Genomic DNA, 18,563 nt, shown 5'->3' with positions numbered 1-18,563 from the left:
AAAAAGGACAAAGCCTTTGGGGCGTTTCGAGCTCTTAAGGATGGATAATGGACTGCATTTGTTTGTTTTATCAATGGATGATAGATCCTGACACTGTATGTACGTCACGTGAGAGAGAGAGAGAGAGAGAATAGTTTTAGTGGTTTGGTTTTGAGGACATGATATTAATTAGAAATATTGTCTTGTTGTTCCGTTTGATTGAAATGTTAGAGCAGACGTGGCCAAGGTGTTGTCTTAATGAGTTTCAATTCAAAACATGAATGATGAGGTCGACGACGATGGTTATGATGTTGATGTGGGAGACTCTTTCCAGCTCTATTACCATGTGACTCTCTCTCTCTCTCTCATAGGGTACATAGTAGGAGGATCAAAACCTCTCTGTACATATGTGCCATGCAAGTGATATCCATTATTACCAATATAGGCTTCCAATACATTGGGACCCATTCACACAAGGTCCACATATATATATATATATATATATATATATATATATATATATATATCGGCTCAATTGCAGATCTTATACCATCTAAATTTTGTCCCTCAAATGTAAAGCTGTATTTCCTGGATTTAATATATACGTGGAGATCTTTTTTTTTTTTTTTTTTTTTTTTTGAGAAAGATATACGTGGAGATCTTATTCATGTATACATATGGTGAAAATAATATACGTTCATAACACGTAGATGCTCTGTACGTAGTGTAGTGTGATTTGACTAATGCAGTTCGGGGTTCATAACTCATTAACTCCATATGTCCGGGCACGATAAATTCTAAGTTATTGCACCTACCGTACCGAGCTAGCTGTTTTTTTAAAATCTTTCTTTACTAGAATTCTATTTATTATTACCATCGAAGTCTCACTGTCTCTTGCTACTGAGCAAATCATAAATCATATTTGTGTAATACAGTTGCCATCAGTCTTTTCACCCGAAGAGGTGACACAAACGAGCAGAACTGAATGGTCACATTCTTATGACTTATAGTACAACATATCGTTAATTCGTATAAAAAAAAAAAACATATCGTTAATTATAGGCTTATCGCTCCCTTCCCAGCTATAACCTTGACCGTATCCTCGCTGCATCTCGGACTCGGCTTATCTTCAATGCTCAGTACACTGGATACAATACAGACGTGTTTGATTTTTGCCATTTGTTCGAATCATTTCACTAGAACCAAGCCTTACGCTGCATCTCATAGTAAGATTGTAGTGGTTTTTCAAAAACCTGCTTATTAGGCTCTTGATTTTAGCCTGCCATGGACCTTTGAGCATCAAGTCCATCAAACAATAGGTTGTTGGGGGGCATGGGGCAGCTGCATTTTTTATTGTACAAGCCTAAGCAAAGCTATGAAAATATGCTCTTTCTCAAACCCCATTGGCATTTGTTGATAAACGTATTTTAAGGAGAATGTCAGATCCAAGTTGATAGGAAGACAATCGATTAAGATAAATTGTAGTTAGTGCAACATCAATTTCATAATGTACAGTGCTTTTATCATACACCCATCATCACTTACCATTTTAGTAATTGTGAAATTTTCATGTCATTAGATTTTTCAAAAAACTTGAAGATACTACGCTCTATGCATATGTTACCAATGCAAAAGTAGAGATTGGAGGACTTATTCATAATAAAATATTTCCCAATATTAGGCGGAATATATAAATTAGTCATTGATTCCCAATGCAAAATTGGAGATTGGAGGCCTTATTATTAATACAATATATATAAAATGGCTGTAGGGAGAAACCAACCCCCAGCCAAACCTCCTGGCCCCAAAAATAGATATGCAAATGAAGATAGCATTTGGAAGCATTATTACTTCTGCCATACTGCATATCCGTGGCCACAAGTTGCAAGTGACCACTCTCTGCCAGTTGGGCACCATGATCCATCCCCAATCTTCATGCACAGATTCTCCCCAATGATTGCAGAGTATAGATTTGGCTGTGCCTCCATAATTCTAATTGATGATCGGCTGTGAATGTCTTGACGCTTTCGAATGTCCATCTGCAGACATATTTGAGAAGCTAAGGAGAAATTTTCTCAACGAGAAAAATTTAATAAGGTTGTGGTTGCATCTGAGGATTTAAAATCAATTGATATGAAGAACAATTGCTAGTATATATTGCTTGACATAAATTTCACAGCACATGATGATTTGTGTTTTGGAGAGTTTGCTCTATCTATTCATCAATTGAAAACTATTTCATACTATATTCAAGTCATTTATACTAAAATTTGAAGCCCAAATCCTACTCTTTAAATCTCTACCCAAATGAGCCATAAGTTAAAAACAGTTACGCAGCGTACCAATTTCACAATTTTGTCATGAATGGAGTCGCCCGAATCATAAAAATGGTCATAAAACACTGACGGTATCCCTGGATGTGTGAGAATATATGCATAGCCCTGCAGAAAATAATGGAGTCATATGTCACTGCCAACATTTAGGAAATAATGGAGTCATATGTCACTGCCAACATTTAGGAATTAGATTAAAAAAAATCATGAGAAATGAACAAGAATTTCTTTTGACTTGGTGAAATTGATGGCGAGTGAGTGATAATATTAGTTTGAAGCTTGAAGTTTGAACTGGAAGAAAAAAAAAATATTTTCTGATATGAATTTTCTACTAATAAGAGGCTCATTGTCAAGAAAACATATTAAGACACTCTACTAGTTGTCATACTCAATTTCAGAAGTCATTCATAGAAAAGAAACTGTGGGTATCCTAAGGACTACGTAGTGACCTTCCTGTTTTAAGTTTGTAATACCTGTCACCTGGTGGCCACCTGTTTAGGACAATGACAGATAGACCTCATGAAATTAACCATAGGCAGTCTGAATTCCTACATGCAGGACATTACCCTTGACATAACTCTGAACCAAGTCCAACGGGATTTTTGTGTCGCCGTTATCTTCTTCTCTTATGTTGCACAGATAAAGGAGAGGCTTTTCAAATTCAAGATTTCAATTGTATTTAGAGGGAAAACCCACAAAGAAAAGATTCTCTATGCAAAACTGGTTTCATGATGCTGTCAATAGAAAAGGCACCAATATAAGCCTATGATGGAATTTCTGGTTGAGCTGCCAGGCTCAGAGACATTTTCTGTCATTTTTCCTTTTTCTTGTTTTATTAGTAAGATTTGAAGCTAAGATAAACACCAATTACATCCCACCCTTTTACCACATGATGATGGCAGAGGTAAAATAGCAAAAGTTTAGAAATTATCTTTGCAAGAAATAATGAAGTTGAGGACTGAGGCACAGTTGTAAATTGTTACTACTTCAAATCAATCCAGAAGTTCCCTAATTGTTGACTCTCCAGAAAGGGTAAACAATTTATCTGGAAAACCTATGCACCATCCAAATATTTGGCACTGATCGACAGAGAAAAATAAAACCCAAATCCACGTGACATGGACAACCACATACTTTCTCTCAACTCATCTAAGCCTTAGATGTAATTAATAATTATACCTTGTCAATTAGAAAACTGTGATGCAAAAAACTTAATATAGTTACATGAAGACAACAAGTTTACATACCTCCAAAATGTGATTTGAGGGGAAGGGCCAATGAGCCTGCAAGAGTAAAAGACTAGCTTGAGTTGATTCCATACTTTCTATTGGTGAACATAGGATTAATATCTAAAACATTAAAACTGGTAACATAAACATCACAATTATACATGAAAAAAAAAAAAACATAATTGTAGATTATGTTGAATTATAATTCAGAGTTGGAATGATCCCACAAATGTTGAAGTCCAAATAGGACCTATTATCTACAAATCTGACCTCACTTGGGACTTTGTTGACCAGCAGTGCGCAAGGCAGCAACCAATTTTTTTTCCTTGGGTTAACAAAAGAACCTAATGAGACATATCGTGTAGTTGGGGGGGGGGGGAGAGGGGCCCTAATCCAACATAGGGTAAGTAATGAACCTAACTCAGTAAAAAAACTTTATTCTACTTTTACAAACAAATTAACTGATATTATAAATGCTCATCTGACAGCCAAGCAAAATCTTAATCACTACCATTTGTGGTAAGCTATACTAGAGCCTAACCTGAACCCTTCCAGAAAGATGCAATTCATATGCAGTTTCATACATCACAAAATTATGCACCATGCATGGACTGTGCACAAGCAATTGCAATAAATTCATACAATCATTTAAGAATAATCACAGCCCTCTCGCATCAATAGCAAAGGAAATTAAATACCTGGGTTGAACCTGTATCATGGTTATCTAAGAATGTGACAGTTCTTGAAGGCCACCATCCCATTAGACCTGGTGGTTTCCCTTGAGGATCACGTAGACGCCAAAGTTGTCCCTTAACAGCTTCCTACAAAGAAATGCACAAATAAATATCTTTTCTAAGGTAAATGCACAAGACCTCAATGGAAAATGTAGTTCTTGCAGTTATTTATTAATATTACACGTATAGGTTAGCCCAAACACACTGAACATAGCAGAGAGCATATGCCTTAATACCCCCTCTGTCCCAAATTATTTGGCCTGTATTCTATTTTGGGATGTCCTATTTGAAAAGTCAAATACCATTAATTTCTTAACATTTCCTTTATACCCTTAATTTATTTGTGGGAGCATTTTTTTAATTTAAAAAAAAATTAAAATCCTAAAGTTTGAAATCCACTATCCATGCCATCTTTATTCAAATTATAAAAAAAAAATGTTTTAAAATAAATTTTTGATAAATTTGTTTAAGGGTAATTTAAGAAATTTTTAACTTTTTTTTTTATTTTAAGAGATAAGGCAGTTAATGATGTTTCCCTAAATAACTGGGTTTTTCTAACTAGACCAAACAATTTGGGACGGAGGGAGTAATTCCTGAAAACTAACATTTTGAATGGATAATTACAAGCAACACCCCCCATGCCCTTACCATATTTCTTTGAAAGTACCATCACTAAACAATATCTAAATACCTGAAGAATTCCCTTTGTTGTGAAGTCAAATGCAGTTGAAAGCTGTCCTGTGCCATCAATCCAATTGATTACCCGCTGTCTATGGCTATCTGCAGGTTTAGATTGCAAATGAAGGGAAGCATCAGAGAATACTGGGGAACCGACAGAGAATACTGGTTATACACCCAAGGGTAAATAATCTAAATTACTTCTCTAGCAAATAACCTCCTCTTCCAAAGGTCGAACTCCATTAACCAAACTTAAAGGACTGGAAATAACGAAAGTAGCCCAACAGGCATGCCTTTTGACATTCAGATTAAAGGGGGGAAAATGAAGAATAAAAATCAACAATGTCTCAAGTCCATCTTCAAATGTACATAAGAAAATACATGTTGAATAAAGAACATCAACCTAAGATGCCATGATATCTAATCTATTGATAGATTCATTGTTTGTTAGTGTTTTGATAGATTCATGTAATTTGTGTGATTGATTGTATGGTCCTCAGTTGTTTACTCCCTTTATACTTGGGATATTCTTTTTTATGATAGCAATAAAAATTGCATTACTTATTAAAAATAAAAATAAAAACCAATATGTTGAAATAGTGGAAGCCAAAACTCATCACCCTCCAAAGCTGAAATCAAATTGTACATGTCAGCCACAAGTCATAGATAAATTATTAAAACTAGGGTATGCAATCAACCTCAAGAGTTGCTTTCTTATTTTCTATTTTTCTGATTTCTTTTTCCACAACTTTTAAGTTCTAGACAAGGCATATATCTATTAATTTAGAGTTCAGCTAACTTTTTTTATGATAAACCAAGCAATCAAATGTTTTGGACCGGTCCATGACAAGAATAAATGAATCATTATACCTTGGTTGTAGTCCAAGCCATGACCATTATAGTTGCAAGAATCCCAGTACTCCCCAACAGAAAATAATGGCTTAGCTCCTTCAATATATTCTTTCACATATTTTGCTGAATAACTAAATTAAAACATAGAAGAGACATGAACAATGAGCAGCAAGTAAATCCAATATAAGACAATTGATTTCAAAGCATAGGATAATAGTTACCCTCTTGCAAAATCAAAACGAAAATCCTGAAACCCAACACTATTTCGTAGCCACTGCAGCCATGCAGTAATATCTTTTCGAACAAATTGTTGGCTATGATCAATATTTGGAAACCCATGGAAGTTGTCCCCAGTGCTTTGATTACCCTATAATATAACATTATAGCGTCAAATAATAATAATAATAATAATAATAATAATAATAATATAAGAGGCATCATGCCAAATTTAAAATATATTAGCTATGAATCATTACCAATCCACCAGTACAAGATGTGACAGCACGTTCGTCCCATGGTAAAGGAATTCCATCATAACGGTTATACATTCCCCCATGTCCTTGAGTAGTTCCACAACGATGATTGATTACTATGTCAGCCATTGCTCTAACTTTGTATTGCTTCATTTTTTGAAGTAAAGCTCTTAACTGGTGCTCAGAACCATATGAAGAATTGAGGGAATAAAGGTTCTGTGGAACATAACCTGTAATTGAGGGGACAATGACAAAAACACAATGAAAAAGTTAAGTAAGATCCTAAAATATAAAAAGTCAACTTACATGTTCAATGAATTAATTATTCCAACCTTGAGGTGCGAAGGAATGAGTTGCTGGTGGCAGCCATGCTGATGTAAATCCACATTTTGCAATATCAGGAACTTTCATTTCCAAATTTCTCCACCAATCATATTTATGAGACTCCCAGTTAAAAGCCTGTAGACCAATTTTTTTTCTGTCACCATCTATGTGCTTCAATGTTCTTAGCAGGTCTAAAAAAAAAAGGTCGTACCAGGTGTATAAAGGTCCCACTTTTGAAAGGTTTGGGAGAGGTCATAGTAGGTAGCCTTACCCCCAATTTCTTGGAGAGGCAATGTTCTTATCAGTTCTAAGCAATCAAAATCTGAGGTCTGGTATGATATGATTGAATGAAACCAAACCTTAAATATTTCAGAAATAAAGCTACAACAGCTTCTGTATTAGACCGGATATATCCCATTTGGAAAAATTCAATTGTTTTATTTATCTTATATAAATTATAGATGTTATGTGCAGGATACTGTCAGGTGATAATGGCCCCAGAAATGGCTTTCTGTTCTATGGAGTAAATAACAGACAATATCCTTGTCAATCTTACCTGAAAAAGGATTTCTCTTCCACTACGTACAACTGCACCTGCAAGTGAATCCAACATCATAGTTTGAAATCAATTAAAATATCCATATCTTTCTCTTCACAAATCCAATATTTCTAAAATAACACTTATTATGACACCCTTCAACTCAGACTCGTGTTTCACTGCAACACCAGCAACACAAATCAGAGAAACAAGGATCAACAAAGCCCCTCATTTTGCTATCTCCAATTTCTCCTTCAGAATATGAACATTAAAGTTCTCATTTCTTACAAAAATTGACAATTTAAGTCAAGATTATATTCCCTGTCTCTATTTCATTTTCCTCTTTATATGTGTGTGTGTGTGTGTGTGAGTGCATCAAAACATGTAAAAGCTTCAGATATCCTCACCTCTTATAATCTATCTCAACATTTAATTATACCCACAAATCATTATACTTCCCTATCTAACCAAATTTTCTAAGCATACACATAAAACAATTATGGAGCCTAAACTATGCCATTTCAAAGCTACATTTATAGAGCATTCATATCATCAGATACCAATTCCATTCTCAATGAATGTAAATGTCAGATTACATAATCTATTTTATTTATTTATAAACATGACTTCATCTATGTTATTACCACTACTGTTCACATTAATAAAACAAGGCAGGTCCAACGAGTAAAAGAATTGACCCTTTTTTTCTTTTTTTAAAAAGGCATACCAAGATCATTCTGCTGATTTCTTTCATCAAAACCCTGCAATTTCAACAAAAGATAAGATTAAAGAAAGAAATGCAACATGCAGGTCAAAAACCTACATTTAACAACCAAAAAAAAAGTGTTTAAAAGGTTCAGATATGCAGAAACAATTTGTTAAAAGGTATTCTTTGTTTAATGAGAGAGATTGGAAACAGGATGCATACATTGCTCAGGTAACCCATAATGAATTACAGGGTAGTTGTCCAAATGTTGCCGCCGGATCGCCCAATACAAAGCACAAAGATATCCTGAATCCACAATGAACTCACAAGGTATGGATACTGTTTGACTTATATATATAAGTGAAAAATCTAGTTTAGACCCCAATAAATTTATGCAGCGGAATGAACCAATTTATTGCACGAGTTTCTTAGGACTCCCACACAGATATCACAAGCAATTGATATTAACCACAGATATCAAATGGTAAAACTAAAAAAATAATAATAAAAGCAGTAAAAGCACACAGATATTTGGTAACAAAGTGGAAACCAATGAAGAACCTCTTTAATGGAAAATACTACTCTTGGGACCTAGTTCTATAGCAAATCGACTAAGGAGGAGATACAAAATTCTACTTATAAAACACTTTTACAGCTAGACTCTCTATTGTAACCTCTGCAAACGCCCCACTTGTCTTTCCACCATAGCCCCAGAACCTTTGGAATCCTTCTATAGAAATTTCCTACAGGAACTTCTCTCCACATGAACCAAAACGTCTGGCACTCCAAGGAACCTCCTTGAAGATTTGTTGTAGTAAACTCACTGGAAAAAAAAATGTTTGTAGTTTCAAAGAAAGGTTTAAGGCACAGGGTGTTATCAAGAACACACAATTTTTTTTTTATCTAGGCACAATGACGATTTTTCTCTGTTTATGCTTAAGAAGAATGTTTCAAGATATGAAAGTTTTAACTTTGGTATAAAAGTCTTCCTCCCCTCTAAAATTCGTGCATAAGGTGATTCATATAGTTTCAGAAAGTAGGCTTTAAAACTCTAGCAAAATTTGGAATTCAGAACCTAGTGCTTTCACTCAAGCAAATGACAAGTGAGCTCTCAAGAACAACACAATGTGCCACCTTCAAAACAATCATTTTCTCACTCATTTCAAATTCAAATTGTACTCACTTTGAAGTTCTGGATATCTACATTCCAATAAATAAATAAATCACTTAGAAATTCATTATGGTGCAAAAGATATGAGCAATCGATCATCAATTCATCGTCTTTGAACATTTTGAAATTTTATTGTCTTTAAGCAACTTCTGGCCCAAACTCAACCTTAACACAATTTTCTCAATACAACCCAAATTTGATATTTCTGGCACTATGATTTGTCAACACTATCAGCAACTTAAAATCTAACGTGAAGAATGAAAGAGAAGAAAAAAACGTCGTGGCAAACATGATCCCAACCTAACCATTATTCTAACTTTCTTTTCCTCACCCTCATACTTTCCATAAACCATATAGAACGCCATAAATCTCACAACAAAGTAATGGGTAGCTCATATATTTAGCTAAGAAATATTTTAAACAACAATTTCATCCTACGGACATGTCACTAGCTCAAATATATACGTAAAGAAAGCACAAAATGGTACACGTTTAACAGTTATCAATGTCAACATTTTGCAGGCATATGCATAAACAAAATAACATGAAAAGCTTAGGAAGGCACGTACCAAAAGCTTGAGGCTGAGAACGCAGTGTGGGCTATGGGGTAGCGTGCACGGCCAATATATAGAGAGAAAAGCTGAAGATTCGGTCGAGACCACCGAATTGGAATCACGCAGTTCCGTCCATAAGATGAAGGAGAATTTAACACCCCAAAAAAAAAAAAGCGATCAGAGAATTTGGAAAGTTTTATGCGATTAAAGAGAAGACGAATCGTACTAAGCAATGAAAAGCCAGCCGTTGGGAATTTCACAACTTGTCGACATGAAAAGGGAATCGGCTTTTCGAAAGGAGATGTCAATGTTGAGCATTCCATTGGAGAAAATGTTCATATTTCAATGGTGGGAACTGAGAAGTGAGTGAGTGAGACTCGCTTACTCGGGGGACTTTTGTGCGTTCAATGCCGTCGCTTGGTTTTACAAATTTCTAGCATGGGCGTGAAGATCAACGGTTTTGGGATATGCGCGTGGGTTTGCCGCACGCCGTGTGCCAAAAGCCTTAAGAATTAAGCAACTGCCAAGTGTGCAAGCGGAATGGGACTCATGAAGTTGATGTTGACGTGGACGGTGCAGTTGTGCCAGCTAGATTCTTCTTTTATAACATCTCCAGTATATTCATCCAATTTTTTTACTGACATTTCCCTTTTTAACTATCTACTTTTCAAATTGAGAAAACATTAGGTCCGGAGCTGGCGTAAAACCAGTGTTTTACGCCAGCCAATCAGACCACGCCACGTCAGATTCACTTAAGTCAACAATATAAGCTAAAAAAAAAAAAACACATTTCACTCTCAGCTCACACGCTCAGAGCTTTTCCTTCACGCCATTCCTCTCTTCTCATCTCTTCCTTCACGCCGAACCTCTACCACCGCCACGCACCGCCACACAGATCACTGTTCTCATCTCTTCCTTCACGCCGAACCTCCACTACCGCCACACAGATCGCTGTTCTCCTCTCTTCCTTCACGCCGAACCTCCACCACCGCCACACAGATCGCCCACCGGAGCTTACCGCCACAGATTTCGCCGGAGCTGTGCGTGGAGCTTGGAAACAAACTGGAGCCGCCGTGAGCCACGATCCAAAGGTTTGTTTTTGATGATTCTCTTTTCCCTTTTCGCCAATTTGGATTTCGAACACAGCTTGACTAAATGATGGGAATTTTTTTGGTTTTGTGTGAAGATTTTTGTGGGTTTTGGTGTGATATATGTATTGGATAGTGAGGAGTAGAAAATGGGGTTGTGATAAGAGAGGGTTCTGCTGTGGTTTTGATTAGAAATTCTATGCTGGGTTCTGGGTTTTTCTTCTTCTTAGTAAAGTATGGACCTAAATGATAAACCCAGAAGGCTGTACAAAGTTTGGAAGGGAAGTAATGTGAGTTTCTCTGCCTCTCTCTATGTCTTGTCAATTGGTTTTGCTCTTCGTGTTATGTTAATTTTCAGCATTTCCTTTTTGATGAGAACGGAGGGTGAGTGTATGTTCATATCTTGTATTGTTCTAATGAAAGATGCTGTGTTGGGTTTTGATATGATCTGGGGTTTGTTTGGTTTTTGAATGAGGGATGTTTGATTGATTTGATTAAGTTAGATTGACTGTTAGATAAATTGGCTTTAGATGTACAATGTGATGGGATTGAGTTTGTAAATGATAATTGAATGCTGAATTGGAACTTGCTGTGAAGAAGTTGACAATTGTGTTGAAAGTTTCAAAATTTGTTTTACTTTTTCACAAGTGGGTTTTTGTCTATGGCTGTATTATGCTTATAAGATTGATATTGTGTTTTACCTATCAAAAAAAAAAGAAAAAAGATTGATATTGTGTTTTTTCTGATTTCTTTTGTTGTAGTTTGAACTGGGTAAATTTTGGTTTTTGAAGTTTATGTTGGGTTGCTGGAGTTTTTTTTTGTATGTATATGCATATGTGTATGTGGGTTTTACTTGGTGCAATATTGATATGTGTATGTTGGGTTGTTGGAGCTTTTGTGTCTGTCATGGCAAAGGCATGCTCTCTCTATCTTTTCTTCACTTACCAATGAATGGAAATTACAGTGTTTTATTAATAAGAACTTTTATATGAATGTTGGCACCAAAATTCATAGCTTGTTAATGTACTCATATTTCAGACTGTCCACTAAAAAAAATGTTCTGCAGATATAGAACATTGATAAAAATGAAGTGCAATAGCTGATTTGACCGTAGTTTCTATTATCTGCTAATGAATACCATGTGTTTAAGGTTTTGTTATGTTTTTCGAACCCTCTTTTTCCTTTGCTGAGATATTTATTTGCTTTACACAGGCTGGTGCATTGGAGAAGATTGTCAAGGCATCCCAGCTTGAGATCATTGAGCTTCAGCATTCTGTGGGTGAACTAAGCTGCAAAGATATTGAATTTTTTTTTAACTGTGTTCATTCTAATTTTATTTTTTGTATTTTGTTGTACATTCTTTTATGCAGAATTCATTACAACAATTCCAAGGAAGTTGATGTACAAACAAGTTTTGTGTCCAAGAGAATGGATTGGGAAGCAAATATTTTTTTGTTATGTAATGTTTAAATTGTGGTGGATAGACATAGAACCATTTTCTTTTTTGTATTCCCAACGTAGGGTCCTCCTTTTTGTATATTGAACTATGACAGATTTTATTCTAGATGAATGTATTCTCAAATAGAAATTTCTCAAAAGAATTGTGACATTTTATTTCAAGATGTATGGTCAATCATATGATCTTTTATGAATTGAATTGTGACAAGTTTTATTTCAGGTGAATGATTTCTCAATTAGAAACTCTTATAGAAAAAATTGTGACAAGTTTTAATTCAGGTGAATGTATTCTCAATTAGAAAATCTTATAGAAAAAATTGTGACAGGTTTTATTTCAGGCGAATGTATTCTTAATTAGAAACTCTTATAAAAAAATCCATGACATGTTTGTAGAGCCTAAGATGTTATTTTTACTCTTTTAAGTTTATAAGCCTTGCAATAAGGAGAAAAAACTAGTATAGTATCTCAAGACTATTGAGACACGGCATAAAGCCAATGGTCACATTCATTATTCACATTGTAAGGATGATTATTTCTATTACCATCTTTTGCTTGTTATGAACCTAAAACCATATGTATTTACCAACTATTTTGGAGCTAACCATGTATCAAATTTTGCTCATTATAGATCTTACTAACGAGTAATTCTTAGGTACTCCCGGAGCACCATTTCACTATACTCCGGGAGTACCTAAGAATTTTCCCTTACTAACAATCGTAATATTAATCATAATTAGTTTTTTTTTTCAATTTTTTTTTTGAGTTCAAAATGAAGAAATCTTTCATTAATGTAGAAACAATATACAAACAAGGCCCAATCCAAGACAGGGCTCAAGTAAATGGTAGTACAAAAAGACAAAAGAAAGAGTACATCAGCTCAAGAAGATGGTACATCAAGTCACTCAGTGCCTATCCATAAGACGTTGGTATTCTTCACACAAGCCATTCGCCAAGTCGAGGATCACCTTTGGATGAGTTTGGAAATGTTCGAAATAAAATTTATTCCTTGCATTCCTATTGCCCACGCTGTAACAACCCACTTCTCTAATTCCTGCTAGCTCAGTTTCATCTGCATCTGTTGGAACAGTAGTAAGAAATTGAAGGCTCTGTTGCTGCATTTTTGTGTTCAACCTTTGAATAAAGCCCACACGTTTTGTGCAAATGGGCACTCCCACCGGATATGACTTACAGTTTCAGATTGGTGACTGCAAATCTCACACCTCGTCTCCACCCTTACTCGACACCGATGAAGATTTTCCTTAGTTGGGAGGCAGTTGGAGCATGCTCTCCATAAAAACACAGAATTTCTTATGAATGACACACCAATTGAAATTTTAGTTACTAGAGAAAAAATATTAAACAGTACCATGCATAGTACAGAAGAAATTAACATTAATCAACGAAGCATTAAATTTCATTTTCCTAAAGCAAGAAATGTGGAACCAAAATTGTCATCCTGTTTAATTTACCCCATAATATAAGAAACTAGACAAATTAGATAAGCAACCCTCTTTCCCCCTAAAAAGGGGAAAGGAAGGAAATGAAAACATAAAAAGAAACACTAGCCTCATTAACATGAAACTAAAGTGAAGTGGCTGAGTTGACTTGAACCAAAATTGAAAACTCATTTCCACTCCATATGGTTCAAATTTTACAGTAAAAAAGTCAAGTTAGTAAAAGAACAAAAAAAAAAATTATATTATGTTTCATTATTTTTTTTATAAAAAGAAATTTGAGAGAAACTAAAGACAATGAAATACATTTCTAAATTCCCATATGGTTTGCATTCTACAAGAGAGAATAAAATGAGGAAATGAATGGAATTATATTATAGTTTAGTTCTTTCAAAAAGAGAAAGTGATGAGAAAATAAGTTTATAATATATTTGTTTTTTTAGACATAACCTTCTTTCCAAACCTCACCCATCTTAGAGAATATTTTAGTTGGCTGCAATTGAAAATTTAACCTCTGTTCCTCACACTTTTAGTAGTGTGGTATGATGATATAAAATCCAACAGAATACTAAACTAACTGAATAGACCCGCAAAAGAAAACTCCCACAATCAGCTTTAATTCTTTCATTTTTGTTGCCTCTAACCACATCAGTAGAGCTTCCTAACTAGTGCAATTGTACAATTTCCAGTTATTGATAATAGAGGATCAATCATCTCAATCAAAAAAATAGCAATAGACATATCTAAAATCAAATAATCACCAACCAAACAATGAACAACAGTGGACCCCAATACAAAGAAATTACAATTGGTGAAGTTATCACAATTTTATTATAGTCATTCAAAAGAGAAAAGAAAATTTAAGAAACCCAATTCAGTTAATGAACTGAAAATTAGCATAACACGAAGAGCAAAACCAATTAACAGAGAAACTCACATTACTTCCCTTCCAAACTTTGTACAGACTTCTGGGTTTATCATTCAGGTCCATACTTTACTAAGAAGAAGAAAAACCCAGAACCCAGCTTAGAATTTCTAATCAAAACCACAGCAGAACCCTCTCTTATCACAACCCCACTTTCTACTCCTCACTATCCAATACATATATCACACCAAAACCCACAAAAATCTTCACACAAAACCAAAAAAATTCCCATCATTTAGTCAGGCTGTGTTCGAAATCCAAATTGGCGAAAAGGGAAAAGAGAATCATCAAAAACAAACCTTTGGATCGTGGCTCACCGCGGCTCCGGTTTGTTTCCAAGCTCCACGCATAGCTCCGGCGAAATCTGTGGCGGTGAGCTCCGATGGGCGATCTGCGTGGCGGTGGTGGAGGTTCGGCGTGAAGGAAGAGAGGAGAACAGCGATCTGTGTGGCGGTAGTGGAGGTTCAGCGTGAAGGAAGAGATGAGAACAATGATCTGTGTGGCGGTGCGTGGCGGTGGTAGAGGTTCGGCGTGAAGGAAGAGATGAGAAGAGAGGAATGGTGTGAAGGAAAAGCTCTGAGCATGTGAGCTGAGAGTGAAATGTGTTTTTTTTTTTTTTTTAGCTTATATTGTTGACTTAAGTGAATCTGACGTGGCGTGGTCTGATTGGCTGGCGTAAAACACTGGTTTTACGCCAGCTCCGGAACTAATGTTTTCTCTTTCAAATTTACTATTCAACAAATTCTTTATTCATTATTTATTTTATTTAAATATTATTTCTTCATTTTTTTTAAAATATTTCTTTATTACTTTATTCATTCCTAACTATTATATTTTTCAAATTCCCAACTATTATATTTTTTTAAGCTTCATAATATTTTCAAATTTTGCAGCAGAAAGAGAACAAGAGGAGAGCATTTTTTTTTTTCTTTCAGTTGTTTGATATTGTTGGTTGACTTCAATGATCTCATGGTGCTGGAATTTGAGAAGACACAACAAGAAGAATCCAAGAAAAAATATAAAGGCAGAGCCTCCTTTCACTTGTTTTGTGAAAAACAACGAAGAGGGAGTATTAGAGAAAAGAGAAATCTAGAAGAAAGAGAAAGAATTGATATAATAGTAGTTGGTATAATTTTTTAATCAAAAAAATCTAATTGCTAATGTATAGTAGCCCATCAAACTTGATGAGCTACTGTTCATGAGCAAAAAATAAATTGTGATTTAGAGAATCCACTAGAGACCTTTTTTTTTTTTTAATTTATTTATTTAAATTTCATTCTCTATTATAGAGATTATTTTGCTTTTACTTAAGTTATTGGAGATGCTCTTAGGATTTTCTAACCCAATCCACTACCCGACAAACTGAGTGATTCGAGATTTGACCGATTCACTCAATGTGGTTGTTGACAGCGGGTTGCCTCCTCCGAAATTCGATGAGATCGAGTCAAGTAGCGAGTTTCCTCTTTCAAAACTAAACTTGATGAGCTCGATACAACTGATGCTGGCCTTCTACCTTTGTCGATCTTTGTTGTTCTTCACGTGTGTTGCCCATAATCGAATTCCTGTGAGATCTCAACTAGGTCTAACAATATCCTAACCAATCCAACGAAATCTTAATGGAAAAAGACAAGATCCATCAAAGCAATAATGAAGAAACAGCTCTATCTAACCAAGGTGTTTTGATGGATTCGACTGTCGAACCCGTTCAGGTGTGGCACTTGAAGACCCATGGTCAGCAATGGGTGGCATGATTCTAGCCCTTGTTAATCTAGTTGACTAGTGGTTTGACTCCAAACCATACCCAAATCAACCTGTTGACACCCTTTTTAATTAGTTGTGAGGTCCACTTTCCTTTTAAAAAAAAGAATAATGCGTATATTACAAATTTTACTATACATAATATGAATCAAAATAAAAATAAAAATATTTTAATTATTCATGTTTACATTCATCATCACATCTACTATGGTGAAATGCACCATAAGCGAATCTGTTTATGTTGTTGGAGGTGATAGTGAATGTATAGAGTGCAACAAGATTGCTCATGAATAATGTTTTGTCGAGATATTGTTTACTAGTTTTGTCTTCTTGTATCGATAGGGATACTGTTTATTAGTTTTGTCTTCTCGTGGATAGTGTTAAGATACTGTTTACTAGCTTTGTAATATATATTAGGCGCCATAATTGGAAATGGTCACGCATGAAAAAAAAAATTTGATCAGAGTCACTTTCTTCACAGCATCATTCTTTTTTCATCATGCTTTTCCAATATACCTAATAAAAAAGCAATTCTTCTACGTATACCTTTCAAATAAGCCATGTCAACTTTTATGCCAAGTGTAATTCGATAATATAAGCGACAAAGACGTGGTCTCATACTCTCATGGAACTGCCTCATCAATGGTTACTCTCAACGGGGCCTATAGTGTATTTTGTTATGGAACTCTTCCAATGTATGAGCGTAGAGAATGCTTTGCCAAATGCCCATATTTTGCCAACATTTTCACTAAAATTTCGAATATGATAGACATCTACCATGCACTTGCAGTTTAAACAGCGAGTTTTTATGATGATTTTGTAACTTGTTTAGAGCCACTTCATAGTTTGTATTATTAGGGCTTATATTGGAAACTCGCAAGATGTTTGATAAAATGCAAGAGGAATTCAGTTCTTGGGCTACAACGATTCTTAGGTATGCAACGAGACAAATGACTGAGATGCTTTGATACTGTAAGGACACAATTCGAACTCCCGATCCACAATCAAAAGGGAAAGGGCTTGAAAGATCTTTTTACAATAAATTTGTAGAGAGTGGGCTTGAAATCTAGATTTCAAAGGTGGTTTAAACAACAAAGAAAGAAAGGGCTTTGGGCCCAATGGCACAAATAAGGGGTTATCTGAAATAATATGAATGAAAGCTCCTCCTCGGACACAATCCGAGGATAGTTTATAATATTGCTTCTTAAGGTCGATTACAATGGTTTATACTATTCTTTCTCTTTTCAAAGAAAAGCCTCCCTTTCTTCCGAAGGTCTTTTATCTTATTTATACTTCCTCTCCCTCCCATTCTCATCTTTCACCTCATGGTTATAACGCTGGTTTTAGATACTTGTCCCATCAAATTTCTCTGAAGTCCTCTAGAATCAGGGACCAAGTTCGAAATCTCATGTTCAGGTCTCATTTCTCCATTAATGTAGTCAGTATATCAATTACAGAGTCTTTAATGTGTGGGCGGTGGTAGCAGCTTTACCTTAGATATTCCACCGCCCTTTCTATTATCCTCCACGTGTACCGTGTCTTCCCGTAGCTATAGGATTTTCTATAACATACCCTGGGGATATTAAACCTCTCTTCCTGTGACCTCGGCTTTGCTATCCGAGGACAAAGCTTTCCTTGGACATAATTTGTTCACACGTTATCACATCTTTACCTAGCATTTTCTTTACGAGATATATTCATGAACCCTTAGATCATTTGATGTCTTCGGATTGGATTTTTTAGCCCAAGAGATTTTTTGGGCCATCCTTTATAAATTACTGAGCCCAATGTTCCTACAGATACTTTTTGAATCATGCTTCAGGAAGAGGAGGATGGGAATGAGTTTGTCTTGACAAGTGTTTTTAGTGCATTGGCAAGTCATGAACTTGCAAATAATGGTAAGAAAATCCATTGTCTTGCATTTAGAAATGGGCTGTTATAGTTTGTTTATGTTGAAACTTGAAAGCACTCTTGTCACAAGGTATGCAAAATATGGGAGGTAATTAGATGAGGCATTTAAAGCTTTTGAGAGATTCAATGAAAAGGATTCTGCTACATGGTCAGCGAGGACTACAGAATATGGATGGTTATGCACAAAAAGTCAAAAAGGGATTCTCATTAGGCTTTGATATTGTGTTCACAGCTGCATTTTGTTGGGATTAAGCCTAGCGAGTTCACTTTTGTTGCGACATCAATGCTTATTGTGGCGTTTGTGCTATTTCATAACGAAAGCAAGTGCAGGGTATTCCTTAAGCAAGCTCCTTTTGATATGTATGTTGGCTTTTTTGCTGATTGCTTATTGCAAAAAA

At 35.4% G+C, this 18,563-nt stretch overlaps 1 protein-coding gene and 1 long non-coding RNA gene across 2 annotated transcripts; one reads left to right on the top strand and one right to left on the bottom strand.

The window, feature by feature from the left end:
- Window positions 1-1,614: 1,614 nt before the first annotated feature.
- On the bottom strand, window positions 1,615-9,725 carry LOC142632419 (putative alpha-amylase 2). The gene is made up of 13 exons (XM_075806825.1): window positions 9,587-9,725; window positions 8,069-8,152; window positions 7,868-7,901; window positions 7,159-7,196; window positions 6,611-6,737; window positions 6,282-6,508; window positions 6,027-6,172; window positions 5,824-5,936; window positions 4,967-5,055; window positions 4,240-4,362; window positions 3,560-3,595; window positions 2,322-2,420; window positions 1,615-2,018 (listed from the first exon to the last, which is right to left on the bottom strand). Exons 2-13 carry the CDS (start codon window positions 8,084-8,086, stop codon window positions 1,827-1,829), a joined length of 1,242 nt encoding a protein of 413 aa, XP_075662940.1. The 5' UTR covers window positions 8,087-8,152; window positions 9,587-9,725; the 3' UTR covers window positions 1,615-1,826.
- A 639-nt stretch (window positions 9,726-10,364) lies between these two features.
- On the top strand, window positions 10,365-12,279 carry LOC142621818 (uncharacterized). Its single transcript, XR_012841842.1, has 3 exons — window positions 10,365-10,662; window positions 11,872-11,934; window positions 12,030-12,279. It is a non-coding gene; the product is annotated as an uncharacterized LOC142621818 (long non-coding RNA).
- The last annotated feature ends 6,284 nt before the right edge of the window (window positions 12,280-18,563 follow it).

This window comes from Castanea sativa, chromosome 1 (genome assembly GCF_040712315.1).
Source record: "Castanea sativa cultivar Marrone di Chiusa Pesio chromosome 1, ASM4071231v1".
Taxonomy (NCBI): Eukaryota; Viridiplantae; Streptophyta; class Magnoliopsida; order Fagales; family Fagaceae; genus Castanea; species Castanea sativa.
The sequence above is the reverse complement of the archived record's forward strand: the minus strand, read 5'-3'. Positions and strand labels throughout refer to the sequence as shown.

Coding starts and splice junctions, on each gene's coding strand:
- LOC142632419 (XM_075806825.1), bottom strand. Junction 6,509..6,610: donor TCATTCCTTCGCACCTCAAG/GTTGGAATAATT, acceptor CCTCAATTACAG/GTTATGTTCCACAGAACCTT. Junction 2,019..2,321: donor ATGACAAAATTGTGAAATTG/GTACGCTGCGTA, acceptor ATATGTCTGCAG/ATGGACATTCGAAAGCGTCA.